The following is a 16,631-nucleotide window of genomic DNA, read 5'->3' as shown; positions in this document are numbered from 1 at the left end:
GAGAGAGACATCATGGCTTTCAAACGAGCAAAGTGGCAGTTGGTCAAGGTCACACCCCCACCCTCCACCTTGCCCCCCCTCTCTCCTCCTCAATAACTACAGACACAGAAATGGCACATAATAAGGAAAGCTAATTGTGGGACTGGCTCTAGTGGCTGTAATTCTGCACCAAGGCTGAATTTCAGGAAAGAGACTTCAGATACAGTATTAGGGGACCACTAAGGTCTATATAAAAGAGACTTCAGATACAGTATTAGGGGACCACTAAGGTCTATATAAAAGAGACTTCAGATACAGTATTAGGGGACCACTAAGGTCTATATAAAAGATACAGTATTTGTATTTTGTACAGTATTTTGTTAATCAAATTATATTGCAGCTCTTTGTATAAATATTTCTATATAAAAAACTATATAAGACCTATTAATATCGACAAATGATTACTCGCACTAATCAATGTTTGCTTATTTTTTGTTTTACTGTACAATGTTGTTTCTTAATATGGTCAGAGTAGATGATCAGATATCAGTTAGATGTGTCCCGTGGTAATGAGGCCTGACTGACTGATGATGTGCACACCCTCTGACTTGAAGAGTTTAAAAGAAGCAGACACAGAGTTTCCTCTCAGTTGTAATGCAGTGACAGCGTGACGGCAGCTGGACAGCAGATGAATGTAAGATGATTTACGCAATGTCATAAACTGTCAGATCTGTCATTTCTAACCATAACATTATATTGACTTTGAATAAGGTAAATGCTAAGTTTGGAGAATATGTGTTATTGTAATAATTTATGTATTTACTCTCTGCAGGCGGAATACTGCTTTTGTGTTTATACAGTGAGTCCAGAATAAGCATAAATGTGACATTTAAACTAATTTGATTTCTGCAAATCTCCTACAAAGTATAACATTGTCAGTTGTTCATCCTGTGCAAACTTATAAAAGGTTGTGAACCAAATGAATGATCATGATAAACTCTACACAGGTTTCATATTTCACTTTTGGTGCATACTTTGACATTGGGCTCTTTAAATACTTATTTTTTCTGATCATTATCTGTTTTTATGCTGTAATTATTTGTGCAAATCTTTTGCTGATTGTGGTTATCTGTATCAACAGGAGCTTACATGAACCTATGTACCTTTTTCTGTGCAGCCTGTTTGTAAATGAACTGTTTGGTAGTACAGTGTTGTTTCCATTCCTTCTGGTTCAGATCCTCTCTGACATTCACACTATTTCTGCTCCATTCTGTTTCCTGCAGATTTATTGTGTGTATAATTATGCAAATATACAATTTATTAATTTATCCATCATGTCTTATGACAGATATCTTGCCATCTGTTATCCTCTACAATATAACACACGTATGACTTCTAACAAGGTTACCGTGCTTATTGCTCTAACGTGGTTTTACCCATTTGTTGGAGATGCTGTCTTGATATCTTTAAGTGCTCCTTTACAGCTTTGTGGGAACATCATTAACAAAGTTTACTGTGATAACTACTCTATTGTCAAACTGGCCTGCTCTGACACCAGAGTCAATAACATTTATGGACTCATTAACACCTGTCTTGTAATCTTGGGTCTTCTCATTTTAATCCTTTACACATACATGATGATCTTTAAAGTGTGTTATTCTGGTTCTAAACAGACCAGACAGAAAGCTGTCAGTACCTGCACACCTCACCTCGCTTCTCTGATAAACTTTTCTTTTGGTTGTTTCTTTGAAATAGTACAGAGCAGGTTTGATATGAGCAGTGTACCCATGATGTTGCGCATTTTTTTGTCATTATATTTTCTGACTTGCCAACCGATCTTCAACCCTTTAATGTATGGACTGCAAATGTCTAAAATACGTAGCCTATGTAAAAGTCTGATCTTTGGTCAAATGTAAACTAGTGTTAAAGAGTGAATCAATTTTTATAGGAAAATGATGTAGAAACTAGAAATAATGACCATCTGTGAGAAACTGAGTTATGTTGTAAGAACCGGTGGAGAAATGTTTAATGTTCTTTGTTGTAAATTTTCTTTGAGTAACTTTAAAAGCGTTATATAAATAAAATGTATTATTACTGTTAATGCTAGGGGTGGGGAAAAAATATTTATTCACTATTGTATCACGATATTTTCTGTGGCAATACTGTAGCAATACTCGGACGGCAAGTATTGATCTATTATTCTATCAAATGCACATGTATCTTTATTACAACATTTGACATTTATTTTCCATCAGTTTGTCTGCTTAACGATCCCATTTTGCACCAATAAAAGTGAAATGAGATGAACAAACAGATGTTGATGTTTTTTACTTTGGGGACATAATTTGAAGATGGAGAAAGGTAATAAATTGTAGTAGACCTCTTGTGATTCCCAGCTGTACCTAAAGCCCCATCACATTACAACATTGACTTTTCCACATAGTTCCATCTAAGAAGTTTGTATTTAGATGAAATTAAACTGCAAAAAAACAGAATCTGAGTAATTTTGTGTTAATTGATACATTTATTTTATCCCAGTTCTAATAACAAGGGTGGATACACTCCTGGTGGCTGTCATATAATGTGTATGCCAACTTCAGTGTTCCCTCTAGCTCAGCTTAGCTGTTGTGTCACTTTGATTTCATGACATTTTATTAAGTTGAGAGGGAAGTGATAGTGATAATTGTGGGAATAACTGTGGATGGTTGCTGCAAAATGTAAATGTTGGTCTTAAGTACTGATTGTACAAGCGATCTATGGGTTTGTTTTTGGGAGGACAGTCTGAGTTTAAACGGGGTCTTTTTATGTGTATTTGTCATCTTCAGGATTTTTCCTGGCTCAGAATGCGCTTTTGGGGAGATATACGGTAGCAGTGGTCTGGGTTACCTACCCCATGAAGTGTCAAACATCATTTCCTTCATACTGATTCATTTTTTTGCATCAAATAAATTTGGAAACGTCTTTATGTATGTGAAGGAAAAATAAATTCAGGTGGCAGGACAAAATATAATAGAATGTAATGCAGAAGGGGTGGGTTTAATATCAGGAACCTAAGCCAGAAACTTGACCCCAAAGTCCAGTTTTTTGACATTGTATAAACAAAACAACCAATTGATTAATCAAGAAAATAATCGACAGATAAATCAACAATGAAGTCCAGAGCCCTCATTGATATCCAGCACTCCAGAGTCTCAGCTGACCAGCCTTCTAGAGTCTCAGCTGTTGTCCTGCGGCCTTGAACGCATGCTGTCCAGCATTCAAGTGACTTTGCTTTCAATGCTCATGCTTTCCAGTGATTCAGTGCCCGTGGTGTCCGGCGCCCCATAGACTCCGGCATTGTCCGGCAACCCAGAGACTCAGAGGCCGCATTGCCAAACAGCCTTGAGCCCCCACTGCCCAGCAACCCTGAGGCACTGCAACCCAGCTTGGTGATAGATGTCAGGCTGGATCAGCTTGTTCCTGAGTCGGGGGTCCCAGTTGATGTCTCACATGCACCCCATCTCCTTTCGGCTCCTGCCTCCAGTGTGCTGACGGTGGCTCGGCCGACTCCTGCCTCCAGTTTTCTGTCAGCAGCTCGGCCCGCTCCTGTTCCAGTTGCCTTGTTGCTGGACCTTGGCCCAGCTGAACTGTCTCCTGATTCCGGTCCAGCTGATCCTTCGCCTGTCCAGCCTCCAGTGACACTCAACCTTTGCCGTCCTGCTTAGCCTCCAGAGGGGCTCCACCTTCGGCGGTGGCATCATCGCTGGCCTCCAGAGAGTCTTCGCCGTCCTGCTCGGCCACGACAGGGGTTCTGCCTTCGCCATCAGCTGACAGAGGGGCTCCGCCTTCGCCGCTGCCCCTAGCCCCTCAGCCAAGCTGCCTGTAGCCCCCCGAGCCCTGATGTCCTCAGTTCCCGAGCCCTGCTCTGCCCTGTTCTGGCATACCTATTTTTCCTCCCTTGTTCTCCCTCCGTCCTCCCTTGGTTGACTTTTGTTCGTCCCTCCTTCGGTCGCCATCCGCCCTCCCTGGATTGTTTTCTACTCCTTTTTTTTTTTTTTTTTGGGGGAGATCACAACTGTCATGGTTGTGATTTTCTGTTATAGTTTTTCCTGTTTTATTGTGTTAATTCATTCCCTGTTTCCTTGTTGTTTACTGTCTCTCGGTTCTCTGTTGCGTTTTAACCTGTTTTGATCCTTGTGTATGTTTAATGCTTCAGTTTCCAGTTTTATTTTGTAGTCTGTTTTCTCCCATGTCATGTCTTGTTTTACTTCCTGCCTTGTGTTTTCCCGCCTTTGTGATTTGTCTGCCCCACCCTGATCTGTTTCACCTGTTTCTGAGCCCTTGTGTCACCTGTCCCTTGTTTCACCCTCGTTACCTTGTGTATTTAGTCTCTGTTGGTGTTTCTCAATCTCAAGAATGCAAAGAACGGACTTGTGTTCTTGGGGAGAACGTTCTTGCTGGTTGTTCTTGGAAGAATGAACCCGCAAGTTGACAAGCACAGAAAACACTGTTAACAGTTTGAGACGATGCGTTCTTCCTGTTATTGCTCAACACTGCCAGCACAGAGGCTACCTGCAGGGCTCCAAAATAACAGCTAGCAATAAAAACAAGAACAATATAACCACTTTGTATTAAAAAAAATCTCTGGACAAAAAAACCTCATAATGCTACAACTACTGCAATAATATTGAAAAATAAAACTTTTTGAGCTTTAATTTCATTGTTTATGGTTTAGCTCAAACAACCTTTACTTATTCAAAAGAGCGGAATGCAATCCCTATTATTAGTGTATTAGTTTACGTCAGTTTAAATTAAAAAAGAAGTAGGCCTATGCACTGGTGTGTCCTATGTGTTCCTATTAGTATTATGTGGAATTATCATTTCTATATTATTGTAGTGCACTGTATATGCCCAGGAACAACAGATGGAAATTAGCAATTCAAATTATAAAGGTTGGTGTCTCCCATTTAGTCTACATAACATGTCATAGCATGTTACCACTTTATGTACAACTGTTCATTTATCATACAGACTGAAACTCAACTTCTAATAAATCAGAAAACAAATACACCAAAAAATATGAACTAAATAGTATATCTAATATATAGCCTATGTCATAATTTCAAGTAAAATCAAGTCTCCCGAAGAGAAAGGGTATCTCTCTCTCTCTCTCTCCCCCCGCCTCTGCCTGCTGCACTGTGGGCGTGTGTGTGTGTGTGTGTGTGTGTGTGTGTGTGTGTGTGTGTGTGCACGGCCAGTGAGGTTGTTAAGCCTGCAGGCGCTTGTGGAGTTTAACTCTGAAAAGGCAGTTAACCACAGGTTCCCGTTAATCTTATGATGGACACGTGTTGTGATATTTAAACAAACGATCTGTCAACGGCGAAATAAAAGCCTCTTATTTACGAGACTGGTCTGAGAGACCTTCAGTTTACAGTGGGGTCTCTGAGCATGACTGGGCGAGTGACGAGCTAGCAGCTGCCGCGTCACTTAATGGAGCTTCTCAACTCCGAAAACGTTGGAGCAAATTGTCAATTCGGCAATGATTTTCGCAAGACTGCCTATATTCAAAATCTAAACAGTTCATTTCATTTCATTTGTTTTTGGTCTGTCTATGTACCGGAAACCCGACCCTCGTTGAATGCTGAGCCTAATCAACCTCCATTGCTGCAGAACAGCTTTACCTTGTTAACCCATTTCTTGTTACCTGAAAAAGGCCTTTTTGTAAAATTCTGAAATGTATGTATGTTCCATTAATAATGCAATACTTACCAATACTTTTATAGCAGTAATATAAGTTCAGCTGTTTTTGGATTAATACACTCTAAGCAGTAATATAGTTTTAGCTGTCTTTGTTTTTTTCAACTGAACCTCCGTTCAACACTACAATGGTAATTGGCGGTGCAGACGGTGCAACTTGTCTGGATTACTTACAACCCCCTCTGTTTGTATCAAAGTATTGCTGGAACACACTGTGGTACCATATACCCGTGACCATTATTTGAACAGTATTGTACTGCAGAAAGTAGTGTGTTGCCATAAAAATGGCGGGAAAAAGGCAATTAACAATGGAAGAGAGACAGACCATCATAACACTTAAGAATGTTGGTCTTTCCTACAGAGAAATTGCGAAGAAAGTCAATGTGTCAGTGAGTACAGTATTCTTCACCATCAAAAGGCACTTAGAAACTGGGGGAAACTCTGACAGGAAGAGGTCTGGCAGACCCAAAGCCACAACACAATCAGAAGACAAGTTTCTGAGAGTCAACAGCTTGCGTGATAGGAGGCTCACAGGACAACAGCTTCAAGCACAGCTATATAGTGGTCGTAATAAGAAGTCTCAGTTTCAACTGGAAAGAGAAGACTTGGAGCTGCAGGTTTGATAGTCTCAGCAAGAAAGCCATTGCTAAGACGTCAGAATAAGAAAAAGAAGTTTGCCTGGGCCAAGAAACACTGCCAATGGACTACTGAAGACTGGAAGAAGGTGTTATGGACTGATTTTTGTACGCCGTCGAGTAGGCGAAAGGATGGTTCCTCAGTGTGTGACATCAACTGTCAAACATGGAGGAGGAAGCATGATGGTCTGGGGCTGTTTTGTTGGATCCAGGGTCAGTGATTTGTACAGAGTGAAAGGCACCCTGAACCAAAACGGCTACCACAGCATTTTGCAGCGCCATGCAGTACCCTCTGGTATGCGCCTAGTTGGTCAGGGGTTCATCCTACAGCAAGATAATGACCCAAAACATAAGTCCAAGCTATGCCAAAACTACCTTAGGAAAAAAGAACAAGACGGTAAGCTTAAAAACATGGAGTGGCCAGCACAGTCCCCAGACTTAAACCCCATTGAGCTGGTTTGGGATGAACTGGACAGAAAAGTGAAAGCAAAGCAACCTACAAGTGCCACACATTTATGGGAACTTCTGCAACTGTTATGGCATGAAGCAAAAGACGGCAGGTTGGAATTGAACCTGCAGCTACTGCGGCAAGGACTGAGCCTCTGTACATGTGGCGCACACTCAACCAGGCAAGCTACCCAGGCACCACTAGAATAATAATTGTAATAGTTTTTTATTTATTTATTTATTTAAGGACAATGCACATTTAAAGAACATGTACAGCAGTACACGTAAAAGTGCCAGATTATAGCCCAAAGGCTAATTTCCATCTGTAGTCCCAATTGGCAGATATAAATTACAATAACAGGACATAAGATAAACACTATTAACATCTGCTATATAAAACAGGATAAAACATTTAATAGGTTCAATCAATACAAACAATCAGGGTGTGATTTGATGATGACGTGTGACTTGAAAAGAATAAAAGGAGGAGAATCAGTGTCTCCACTCAGTTGGGAGGGGGTCACAGTGGGACTATAGCAGTGTCTCAACCTGTGTTACACTGAGGTGTGTTGTTATATTATTGATGATTTTTCTTTCACAATTAAGCTTTTAAAAAGCTGCCAGAAAATGTTGCATCATTTCTGTTATATGTTTATCCACTAAACACTGTTAACAATCTCTTTATCAACCAAAAGAATAATCATGATCAACTCTACACAGGTTTCATATTTCAAACTTGGTGCCTACTTTGACATCGGTGTTTTCAAATATTTATATTTCTTGATTGTTATGTCTTTATACAGTATATGGTAATAGTTTGTACCAAACTATTGCTGATTGTGGTTATCTGTATGAACAGAAGCTTACATGAACCTATGTACCTTTTTCTGTGCAGCCTGTTTGTAAATGAACTGTATGGTAGTACAGGGTTGTTTCCATTCCTTCTGGTTCAGATCCTCTCTGACATTCACACTGTTTCTGCTCCTTTCTGTTTTGTACAGATTTTTTCTCTGCATGTCTATGCAAATGTAGAATTGTTTAACTTAGCCATCATGTCTTATGACAGATACCTTGCTATCTGTTATCCTCTGCAATATAACACTCGTATGACATCTAACAAGGTTGCCGTGCTTATTGCGTCCGTATGGTTATACAGTGTACTTCACATTGTTGTCGTGATATCTCTGAGTGTCACCTTACAGCTGTGTGGGAACACGATTCAAAAAGTGTACTGTGACAACTACCCAATCGTTAAACTGGCATGCTTTGACACAACCGTCAATAACAATACATGGACTTGTGTATATGTTTACTGTATTTTTTGGTCTTATAATTCTCAATCTTTTACTTACATGAGGATTCTTAAAGTTTGTTTTTCAGGTTCTAAACAGACCAGACAGAAAGCTGTCAGTACCTGCACACCTCACCTCGCTTCTCTACTCAACTTTTCTTTTGGGTGTTTCTTTGAAATAGTACAGAGCAGGTTTAATATGAGCAGTGTACCCATGAAATCTTTTGTCATTATACTTCCTGACCTGCCAACCGATCTTCAACCCTTTAATGTATGGACTGCAACAACACAATCTCACTCCCTACTCGTCAAATGTATGACGCATGGACAAGGACCCTGGCGTCAAGTTTCAACCAAATAGGGGTACCCTTGACGTTATTTTTCGACGAGGGGATCCGTCAGATAGACATTCATGTTATTCCCTATCGACGAAAGAAAAAAACACGCCCCCCGCCCCTTAACTCGAAATCTGTGACAGTTATTGGTATTTTTAGCCCAATATATTTCGGCCAGGGAAGCTGGATTGCTTTTTTGTTGATTTATATTTTTTAAACTATAATGCTACATCTATCAACATTTATTTAGATGTTATCATGGTATTCATTTCTTTACTTTAATAATATTATTTCGGTCTTATTACTGGTGAAATATTACAGTATATGCTGTAATACAGAACATTACGATATGATCCGAGCAGGAAGCATTCAAAGCCAATAGGCCTATCCCACAATGCAATGCGGCCATTCATTTCAAAGAATCGGGCAGCAATCAGCTGGTCTTTAACGCCAGGATCGCTTCAATATACATATATACAGTCTGGTCAGTATCACTTCAATATACATATATACAGTCAGTGGTCAGTATCACTTCAATATACATATATACAGTCAGTGGTCAGTATCACTTCAATATACATATATACAGTCAGTGGTCAGTATCACTTCAATATACATATATACAGTCAGTGGTCAGTATCACTACAATATACATATATACAGTCAGTGGTCAGTATCACTACAATATACATATATACAGTCAGTGGTCAGTATCACTACAATATACATATATACAGTCAGTGGTCAGTATCACTTCAATATACATATATACAGTCAGTGGTCAGTATCACTTCAATATATATATATACAGTCAGTGGTCAGTATCACTACAATATACATATATACAGTCAGTGGTCAGTATCACTACAATATACATATATACAGTCAGTGGTCAGTATCACTACAATATACATATATACAGTCAGTGGTCAGTATCTATGAGGGGCCATCAGGGACATTATTCAGAATTACCTCTCACAAACACATGTGAAATGCTCTTACATACACTACTGAAAAGCTCTCATACATACAAGTGAAACGCAAAGCTCTCACACATACAAGTGAAACGCTCTTATATACACTACTGAAACGCTCTCACACATACAAGTGAAACGCAAAGCTCTCACACATACAAGTGAAACGCTCTTATATACACTACTGAAACGCTCTCACACATACAAGTGAAACGCAAAGCTCTCACACATACAAGTGAAACACTCTTATATACACTACTGAAACGCTCTCACACATACAAGTGAAACGCTCTTATATACACTACTGAAACGCTCTCACACATACAAGTGAAACACTCTCATAAATGCTACTGAAACGCTCTCACACATACAACTGAAACGCTCTCATAAACACTACTGAAAAGCTCTCACACATACAAGTGAAACACTCTTATATACACTACTGAAACGCTCTCACACATACAACTGAAACGCTCTCATAAACACTACTGAAAAGCTCTCACACATACAAGTGAAACGCTCTTATATACACTACTGAAACGCTCTCACACATACAAGTGAAACACTCATAAACGCTACTGAAACGCTCTCACACATACAACTGAAACGCTCTCATAAACACTACTGAAAAGCTCTCACACATACAAGTGAAACGCTCTTATATATATACATTAAGCTGATCAGTAGTGCACATGCGTGAAAGCGCATGTGCGGTGCCTGTTATGTTACTCCAGCCTTTGAGTTCGCTTTTTTTAACTTCTTAACTTTTATTCTCTTTTTATTCGTTCTTATTTTTTCACTGTAACTCTCTGAAGTCCTGCCCTCTCTAAAAATGTTGTTTGAGAGCGTTTTTGTGTTTTATTTCATGTTTTAATGCTGCGTCCACCGGGACACTAGGGTGGCCATTTCCTTCACATCAAAAAGAAGGACACCTTGCAGGGACACGCAAACAGCTATTTGTTGGGTATGATCCCGTTTTAAATTTTAATGTTAAAATTCTCTGCATCAATAATAACAATAATTATTGAATATATATAATATTTATATATAATAACAATGTGCAATAATTACTGTGCAACTGCTGCTGCTGCTGCTGCTACTATTTATGTTATCTATTGTTTGTGGATTCTTATTGTTTTTTCTCTTGTACATAGTGTTTTTATTTTTTATTTATTATTTTACTCTTACTGTTTTTTATTCTGTTTTTTTCTCTTTTCACTTTGCTGCTGTAACATTGGACTTTTCCCATTGTGGGACAAATATAGGAATATCTTATCTTATCTTTTTCACCAGATTACATAAAGGTGCATACACATACCACATAGCTAATAATAAATATACAAGATACAGCTCATGACAACGTACCCTTCCAATTCAGATTACATAGGTCTAATAAACATCATACAGAAACAGTTCTTAATGTTTTTATCTGGATAGATAAAGGGTAAAAATAAAAATACAGCACCTTCTGTTTCAGATGTATAGGCTTTGCCTATACACATAAGTATGAGCATTTTCAGAATTTCAGTCCAACAACCAACGTTAGTTAACGTTACGTTGTCTGTCGCTGAGAGCTTGATTGACAACCTGGTGGTAGCAACTGCGGTGAGCGCGTGTTGTGGTGAATCAACACATGGCTCATTTGAATATTAAAATTAGCAGATCACGACACGAAAATGTAACCAATGAAATTACTTATTTTGACACAGCTTTTTTGACACACATTTTTAGCCAATAAGTATTAAACTAACAAGTTAGTATGTCAAAAGGCGGACCTTTATGTTATTTTCTCAAAAGTCAAGTCAAGTCATTTTATTTGTATAGTACATTTAAACGAACAACAGTTGACCCAAAGTGCTTTATAGGTAGAGCAGGGAAGGCATAAACAGTATGCCTTGAAGATACATAATCAAGTATACAAGGTACCATGAATATCTTTTGGCCAAAGTAGAATCAAATAAAATAACATAGAATAAAACAACAATTGAACATTTGTAAATGGATATGAAAAAGATGAGTTCAGTTCATAGCTCTGAATCTTAAAACAACAACAACAAACATTAGGAATCAAAGGGATTTAAAAGCAAGAGAGTACAAATGTGTCTTCAGATTTGATTTAAAGCTAACAATTGTATTACATAAATTGATCTGGGGTGGGAGGGATTTCCAGAGTTTGGGAGCTACTACAGAGAAGGCTCCATCCCCTCTGGTTTTTAGGCGTGTCCGGACAAATGAGTGTCACGCTTAACTGCACCTGTCGGACTATATATATATATATATATATATATATATATATATATATATATATATATATATATATACACATACATACATTTATATAATATATATATAATATTTCACTATAATGTGTGAAAGGATTTTACTATAGTGTGTGAGAGATGTTTCACTTGGTTATATGTTATATGACAGCTTTTTACTATAGTGTGTGAGAGGATTTCACTATAGTGTGTGAGAGGATTTCACTATAGTGTGTGAGAGGATTTCACTATAGTGTGTGAAAGGATTTCACTATAGTGTGTGAGAGGATTTCACTATAGTGTGTGAGAGGATTTCACTATAGTGTGTGAAAGGATTTCACTATAGTGTGTGAGAGGATTTCACTATAGTGTGTGAGAGGATTTCACTATAGTGTGTGAGAGGTGTTTCAGTAAAACCGGAAGGCATTTCAGTCAAAACGGAAGGTGTTTCAGTAAAACCGGAAGGGCTTCCGTTAAACAAAAATGCGCAATTCACAGCCGTGTTCACATTGCGATTCAGGTCTTGATCGATATACTGTCTATGGTTGATCGTCAGCCACGTTGTTCGCAACACTAATGTCTGCCCAACAGCCTGCAAGCAGCCTAACCGAGGCAGCAGCGTTACTTCACACTGTACTGGCGTCAGCGGAGACCATCAGAACCTTGTCTAATGCGACAACAGTCGGGCAGCAACCGACGGTTGCAACTTCAAGCTCAAGCCGCGACACACTGGACAGTCACATAGCGTCGCTTTTCCCCTCCGGACAGCACAGCACCGTGACACTGCCCACTGCAGCTCCAGTCCGGAGAGAGTGTGCGCCGCGTTATCAAGCGCAACGCTTCAGCTCTTGGACTTCAGCCACGAGGAGGAAAAGGTAATTATAAATAGTTTTTTTTGTAAATTATCGTTTAATCCAACATAACGTAACGCAACAAGGCATGGTAGTGAGCTAAACAGTTAGCTGTTTGTGCCTCCACTACAAACATGCGGGGGATTGAGCCCTCACTACCACCCTAATACAGGGTTTCCGCGGGTCCTAAGAATGCCGCTTGTAAAAAAAATACTGATTATACATAAAAATACTTTTTATGTATGCCCCCTTTTTGTCTTTGATTATTTTTCATCTATGTCTCAGCATAAAGGAATGACTGTTTATTACATATCCCCTTTTTACATTACATTTATTTCACTCAGAAACACCAGTCCTATTTCAAGGTGGCTGACAAATTATGACCTTCCATGCCCTGTCCACTGCCCACAATAGCTAATGAGTCCTTGTTAAAGGGAAGGGCAGATATGTGGTTTTTCATGTTAGATTTATGGCTCAGAGAGAAATCACGTAAATAAGAGTGTTCTTGAAGTGGGCTTGAAGTGATAAAATTGGTTAAAATTAATATATTTGACCTAAATATGAATATTATTGGGTTAAATATAACTGATATTGATAACCACTACTACCCATTATTTATATAATGTTGATAGGGGGTGGTGGTTAGTATTTTGTATTGTATTTCCTTTAGCAGTATGACTTATATTATACTGGCTGTTTTTATGTGGTCTGATTGTTACATTCTTATTTCAGAGTCAGGACACAGCAGCATGACCATTTCAACAAGGACGTAATACTACTCCCTAATCAATCATGGGGAGTAGTGTGCAAACAAGGTCCAAAATCATGGTTACACAAACATGGACACATCCTCAGTGCCTTTGAATTACAGAAGGACTGGGACCACCAGACTGTTTTAGAACGCATCAGGAATGGCTTTGGTGAGAACATTCCAGATGATGTCAGGTAAATGCCTCTTTTTTTCCTCTTACTTTGGTGATTATTACAAACATTTGCTCAGCATTTGTTTTAAAATATACTTGATTCAGTCACACAGTTAATTGGAGCAAGAAGCCAAAGTGGCGCCCCTACACACACATAGTAACGACAATGACTAACAACGAGTATACACTGTTGTGCTACATAGCCTAAAGCTTTTGTTGTTGTTGTAATATCCCCGTCTTCTTTCTAGCCTCCAGTTTCTCATGGCTTGTGGCAATAAGCTGGTATTCCCTAAGCTCCAGGATGGTCAGGAGCTGAATGGGATGCTAATTCACAAGGTCTTTAAAACCAAAGCCCTGTATGTGAGACCATCAAGGACCCTTTTTAACGCTTTTGCGATTTTGTTTGTTTTTACCACTTAATAAAATTGTGCTAAATATAATATATAAAAAAAATTTTTATTTTTTCTTTCGCTGTTTAAGATTGACTCCAAGAAGAAGACGACTGTTCTCCCATTACTACCAGATCAACATTAAGCATGCGTGCAACTAAGGGCAGCGATGATGATTGTGTTGAAGTTGATGGTCCTCAGATTCGCACAGACATGAGCAGTAATGGCACCACCAGGGCTGCTACCAGGTTTAGAGCAATGAGGGTAATGAGTATCCCAGTACTAGCAGTCATGATGGAGAGGGCAAACCTGGCACTAGTACTGGTCATGAAGACAGCTATGGCCCCAATCACACTGTCAGCAGTAGTGGTCATGATGGAGGCTGCCTTGCAAGAGGTGATGGGGGCGCTGGCACCAGTGGTGATGATGGAGGCTACCTTGCAAATGGTAATGGGAACCCTGGCACTAGTGGTACCACAACTGATCATGTTGGTGACTACGCTCATATTTGACACTCGTGGCTACTCTTCCGCCTGACTCTTCAGATGATGAGGAATTAAACCAAGCCATATTTGCCAGTATGGAGAGTCAAATGTGAGTAGCACACACATAGTATGTGAGCTTGACAGATCAGGATAACTCGAGAATGATGTGATCTCATAATTGATATGAATCCTTTATCCCTTACATTATCACATCCATGTTTTGGATTAAATGGTTGCTTACAACCAACAATTTCACAAAATACAAATACAAGTTGTTGTAAATTATGTCACATCAATGTGTGTCTGATCATTCATTTCTGATTTTGTGTTTATAGTGCAGAAAAGGTCCCAGTCCAAGAGATACTGCTGGAACTGTCAAGCAAAATTAGCACAAAACGGCAGTGCAAATTTAATATAAATCGCTCTGCTGTCTGGGAAGGAGCCATGCGGGGCTTCCAAAGGGTATCCTACGACCCCAATTTGATGATCTGTGTAAAATTCTCCGATGACATGGGGAGAAATGAAGAAGGAGTTGATTTAGGAGGACCAAGAAGGGAATTCTTAAGGCTGCTGATGGAGACTATTGCCAGGTCACCCATGTTTGAGGGAAAAGAAAACAGCAAGAACTTGGCTCTTGACAGTACTGGTAATGCCAGGCTTTTCTAAAAAATCATAATGTGAGCCATTTTAATTGATAGTGATTCTGACATGCAACTTGTAGCTTTTGAACTGATTTACAGTTTATTTAATATTATACTGGAAATCCCATGGTTTCATGTAGTAGCATCAGCACTTTCAGTTAAAATCCCTCTACAGTTTCATGAAAGATTTGCAGCAATGTGTTGTGCAAAACTTTGATTTGCAACATTCCCACATGGCCCTTGAAATTTGGCTACTGTCACCTTGTGGAACATGTATGGTACTATACAATCCAGTTTTGCTAAGAAATGCATCCACAGTGACTGAATTTGGATAGTCACACTGAAAAGGAAAAGTTTATATTTTTCACCCTGGACAAAGCAAAATTATATTGCTGAATTTATTAGATTAAGTTATTGGAAATGTATATCATCCTTGGCATGCATATTATATTGCAGCTCACTTCTCCACTAATGTTTTAGACCTAGCTTTTATTTGTTTGTGTCAACCATGGCCTCGGTCATCATTCGAGACCCGGCCTTTAATTGACAGCCAGTTTTTGTTTGCCGAAATGTGGTATTTATCAATATTGTTTTTCCTTTTTTATGCCATTGTTTTGCAGCTCTAAGAGAGGACTGGTACTACATTGCTGGCAAAGCCATTGCAGTGAGCTTGGTACATGGCGGTCCACCACCAAACTTCCTCTCGCCAACAGTATTTTGTCTTCTGGTCAATGGTTCAGTAAATCCAAAACTAGAAGACATAGCTGACACAGAACTCTTGGAAAAAGTAAAAAAGGTCAGTAGATAGCTTTTGAATGTTATACTGCATTATAATTAGTTTACATTAAAAGGTTCTCTTGTTGTTTTTCATTTTGAAAAGGAGTATCAGCCCACTTTTTCCATATGTTGTAGTTTGAATGCCACCATTATTCAACGGACAAGTGTCAACAGCAAAGCATATTTTCCTTCTTATTTATCACATTGTAGCAATGTGTGGAAAAAACCTGCACTGCCATGAACTGTTAGGGGACCTCTAGGCATTCTGTAGTATGCAGACCACTAGTGTCTGGGTTCATACTAATAAGTTAAATGACTAATAAGAAACTTCCATAACAAGCCATCTCGCTGCTTCTTGTGATGCTAGGTATCTGAAAGTACAACACTTGAGGACCTTGAGAAGTCAAATGCACCTTTGCTTGACTACTTGGCCAATGCAGGATGTCTGAGGCCTATGCGGTCGATAAGAGACAGGGATTTGCTGGTACAAGACATTGTCATGTTTCAGGTCATCCACAGGGTTCAAAGTCCATTTCAAAGGTATTCAGTGTTAGTTGTTGTACAGTCAGATCAATCTCAAAAGGAGTAATAATTTTAACCATTGACCAACAAGGTGTAAGACTAGCTTCACAAAATCTTTTATGTTTGTATAAAACTAAGGGACAATTTCACAGTGTACAATTGAATTATGGATTGTACAATTATTCCATGTTTGTACAGATTCTGTGAAGGACTGAAAACTCTTGGGGTTCTGGACCAAGTACGACGACATCCAGACAGCTTTCGACCCCTGTTCTGCTATGAGCCAAACACACTGACTGCTGACCAGGTGGATGATCTTTTCAGCATTCGTCTCTCTCCAGAAGGGAGCAACAAGAGAGCTGCTGAGGAGATGGTCGTTACTTTCTGA

The 16,631-nt window shown here is 39.2% G+C and overlaps 3 protein-coding genes across 3 annotated transcripts; all 3 read left to right on the top strand.

Moving 5' to 3' along the window:
• Positions 1–968: 968 nt before the first annotated feature.
• On the top strand, positions 969–3,789 carry LOC114552977 (olfactory receptor 11A1-like). The gene is made up of 3 exons (XM_028574071.1): positions 969–1,884; positions 3,307–3,544; positions 3,684–3,789. Exons 1-3 carry the CDS (start codon positions 969–971, stop codon positions 3,787–3,789), a joined length of 1,260 nt encoding a protein of 419 aa, XP_028429872.1.
• Positions 3,790–12,147: 8,358 nt separating this feature from the next.
• Positions 12,148–13,849, top strand: LOC114552976 (uncharacterized). Its single transcript, XM_028574070.1, has 3 exons — positions 12,148–12,530; positions 13,239–13,451; positions 13,678–13,849. The coding sequence occupies exons 1-3, from the start codon at positions 12,232–12,234 to the stop codon at positions 13,847–13,849; spliced, it is 684 nt and encodes a 227-aa protein (XP_028429871.1). The 5' UTR covers positions 12,148–12,231.
• A 484-nt stretch (positions 13,850–14,333) lies between these two features.
• On the top strand, positions 14,334–16,631 carry LOC114552974 (G2/M phase-specific E3 ubiquitin-protein ligase-like). Its single transcript, XM_028574069.1, has 5 exons — positions 14,334–14,412; positions 14,639–14,949; positions 15,565–15,740; positions 16,089–16,261; positions 16,442–16,631. The coding sequence occupies exons 1-5, from the start codon at positions 14,399–14,401 to the stop codon at positions 16,629–16,631; spliced, it is 864 nt and encodes a 287-aa protein (XP_028429870.1). The 5' UTR covers positions 14,334–14,398.

Source organism: Perca flavescens, chromosome 3 (assembly GCF_004354835.1).
Source record: "Perca flavescens isolate YP-PL-M2 chromosome 3, PFLA_1.0, whole genome shotgun sequence".
Taxonomy (NCBI): domain Eukaryota; kingdom Metazoa; phylum Chordata; class Actinopteri; order Perciformes; family Percidae; genus Perca; species Perca flavescens.
The sequence above is the reverse complement of the archived record's forward strand: the minus strand, read 5'-3'. Positions and strand labels throughout refer to the sequence as shown.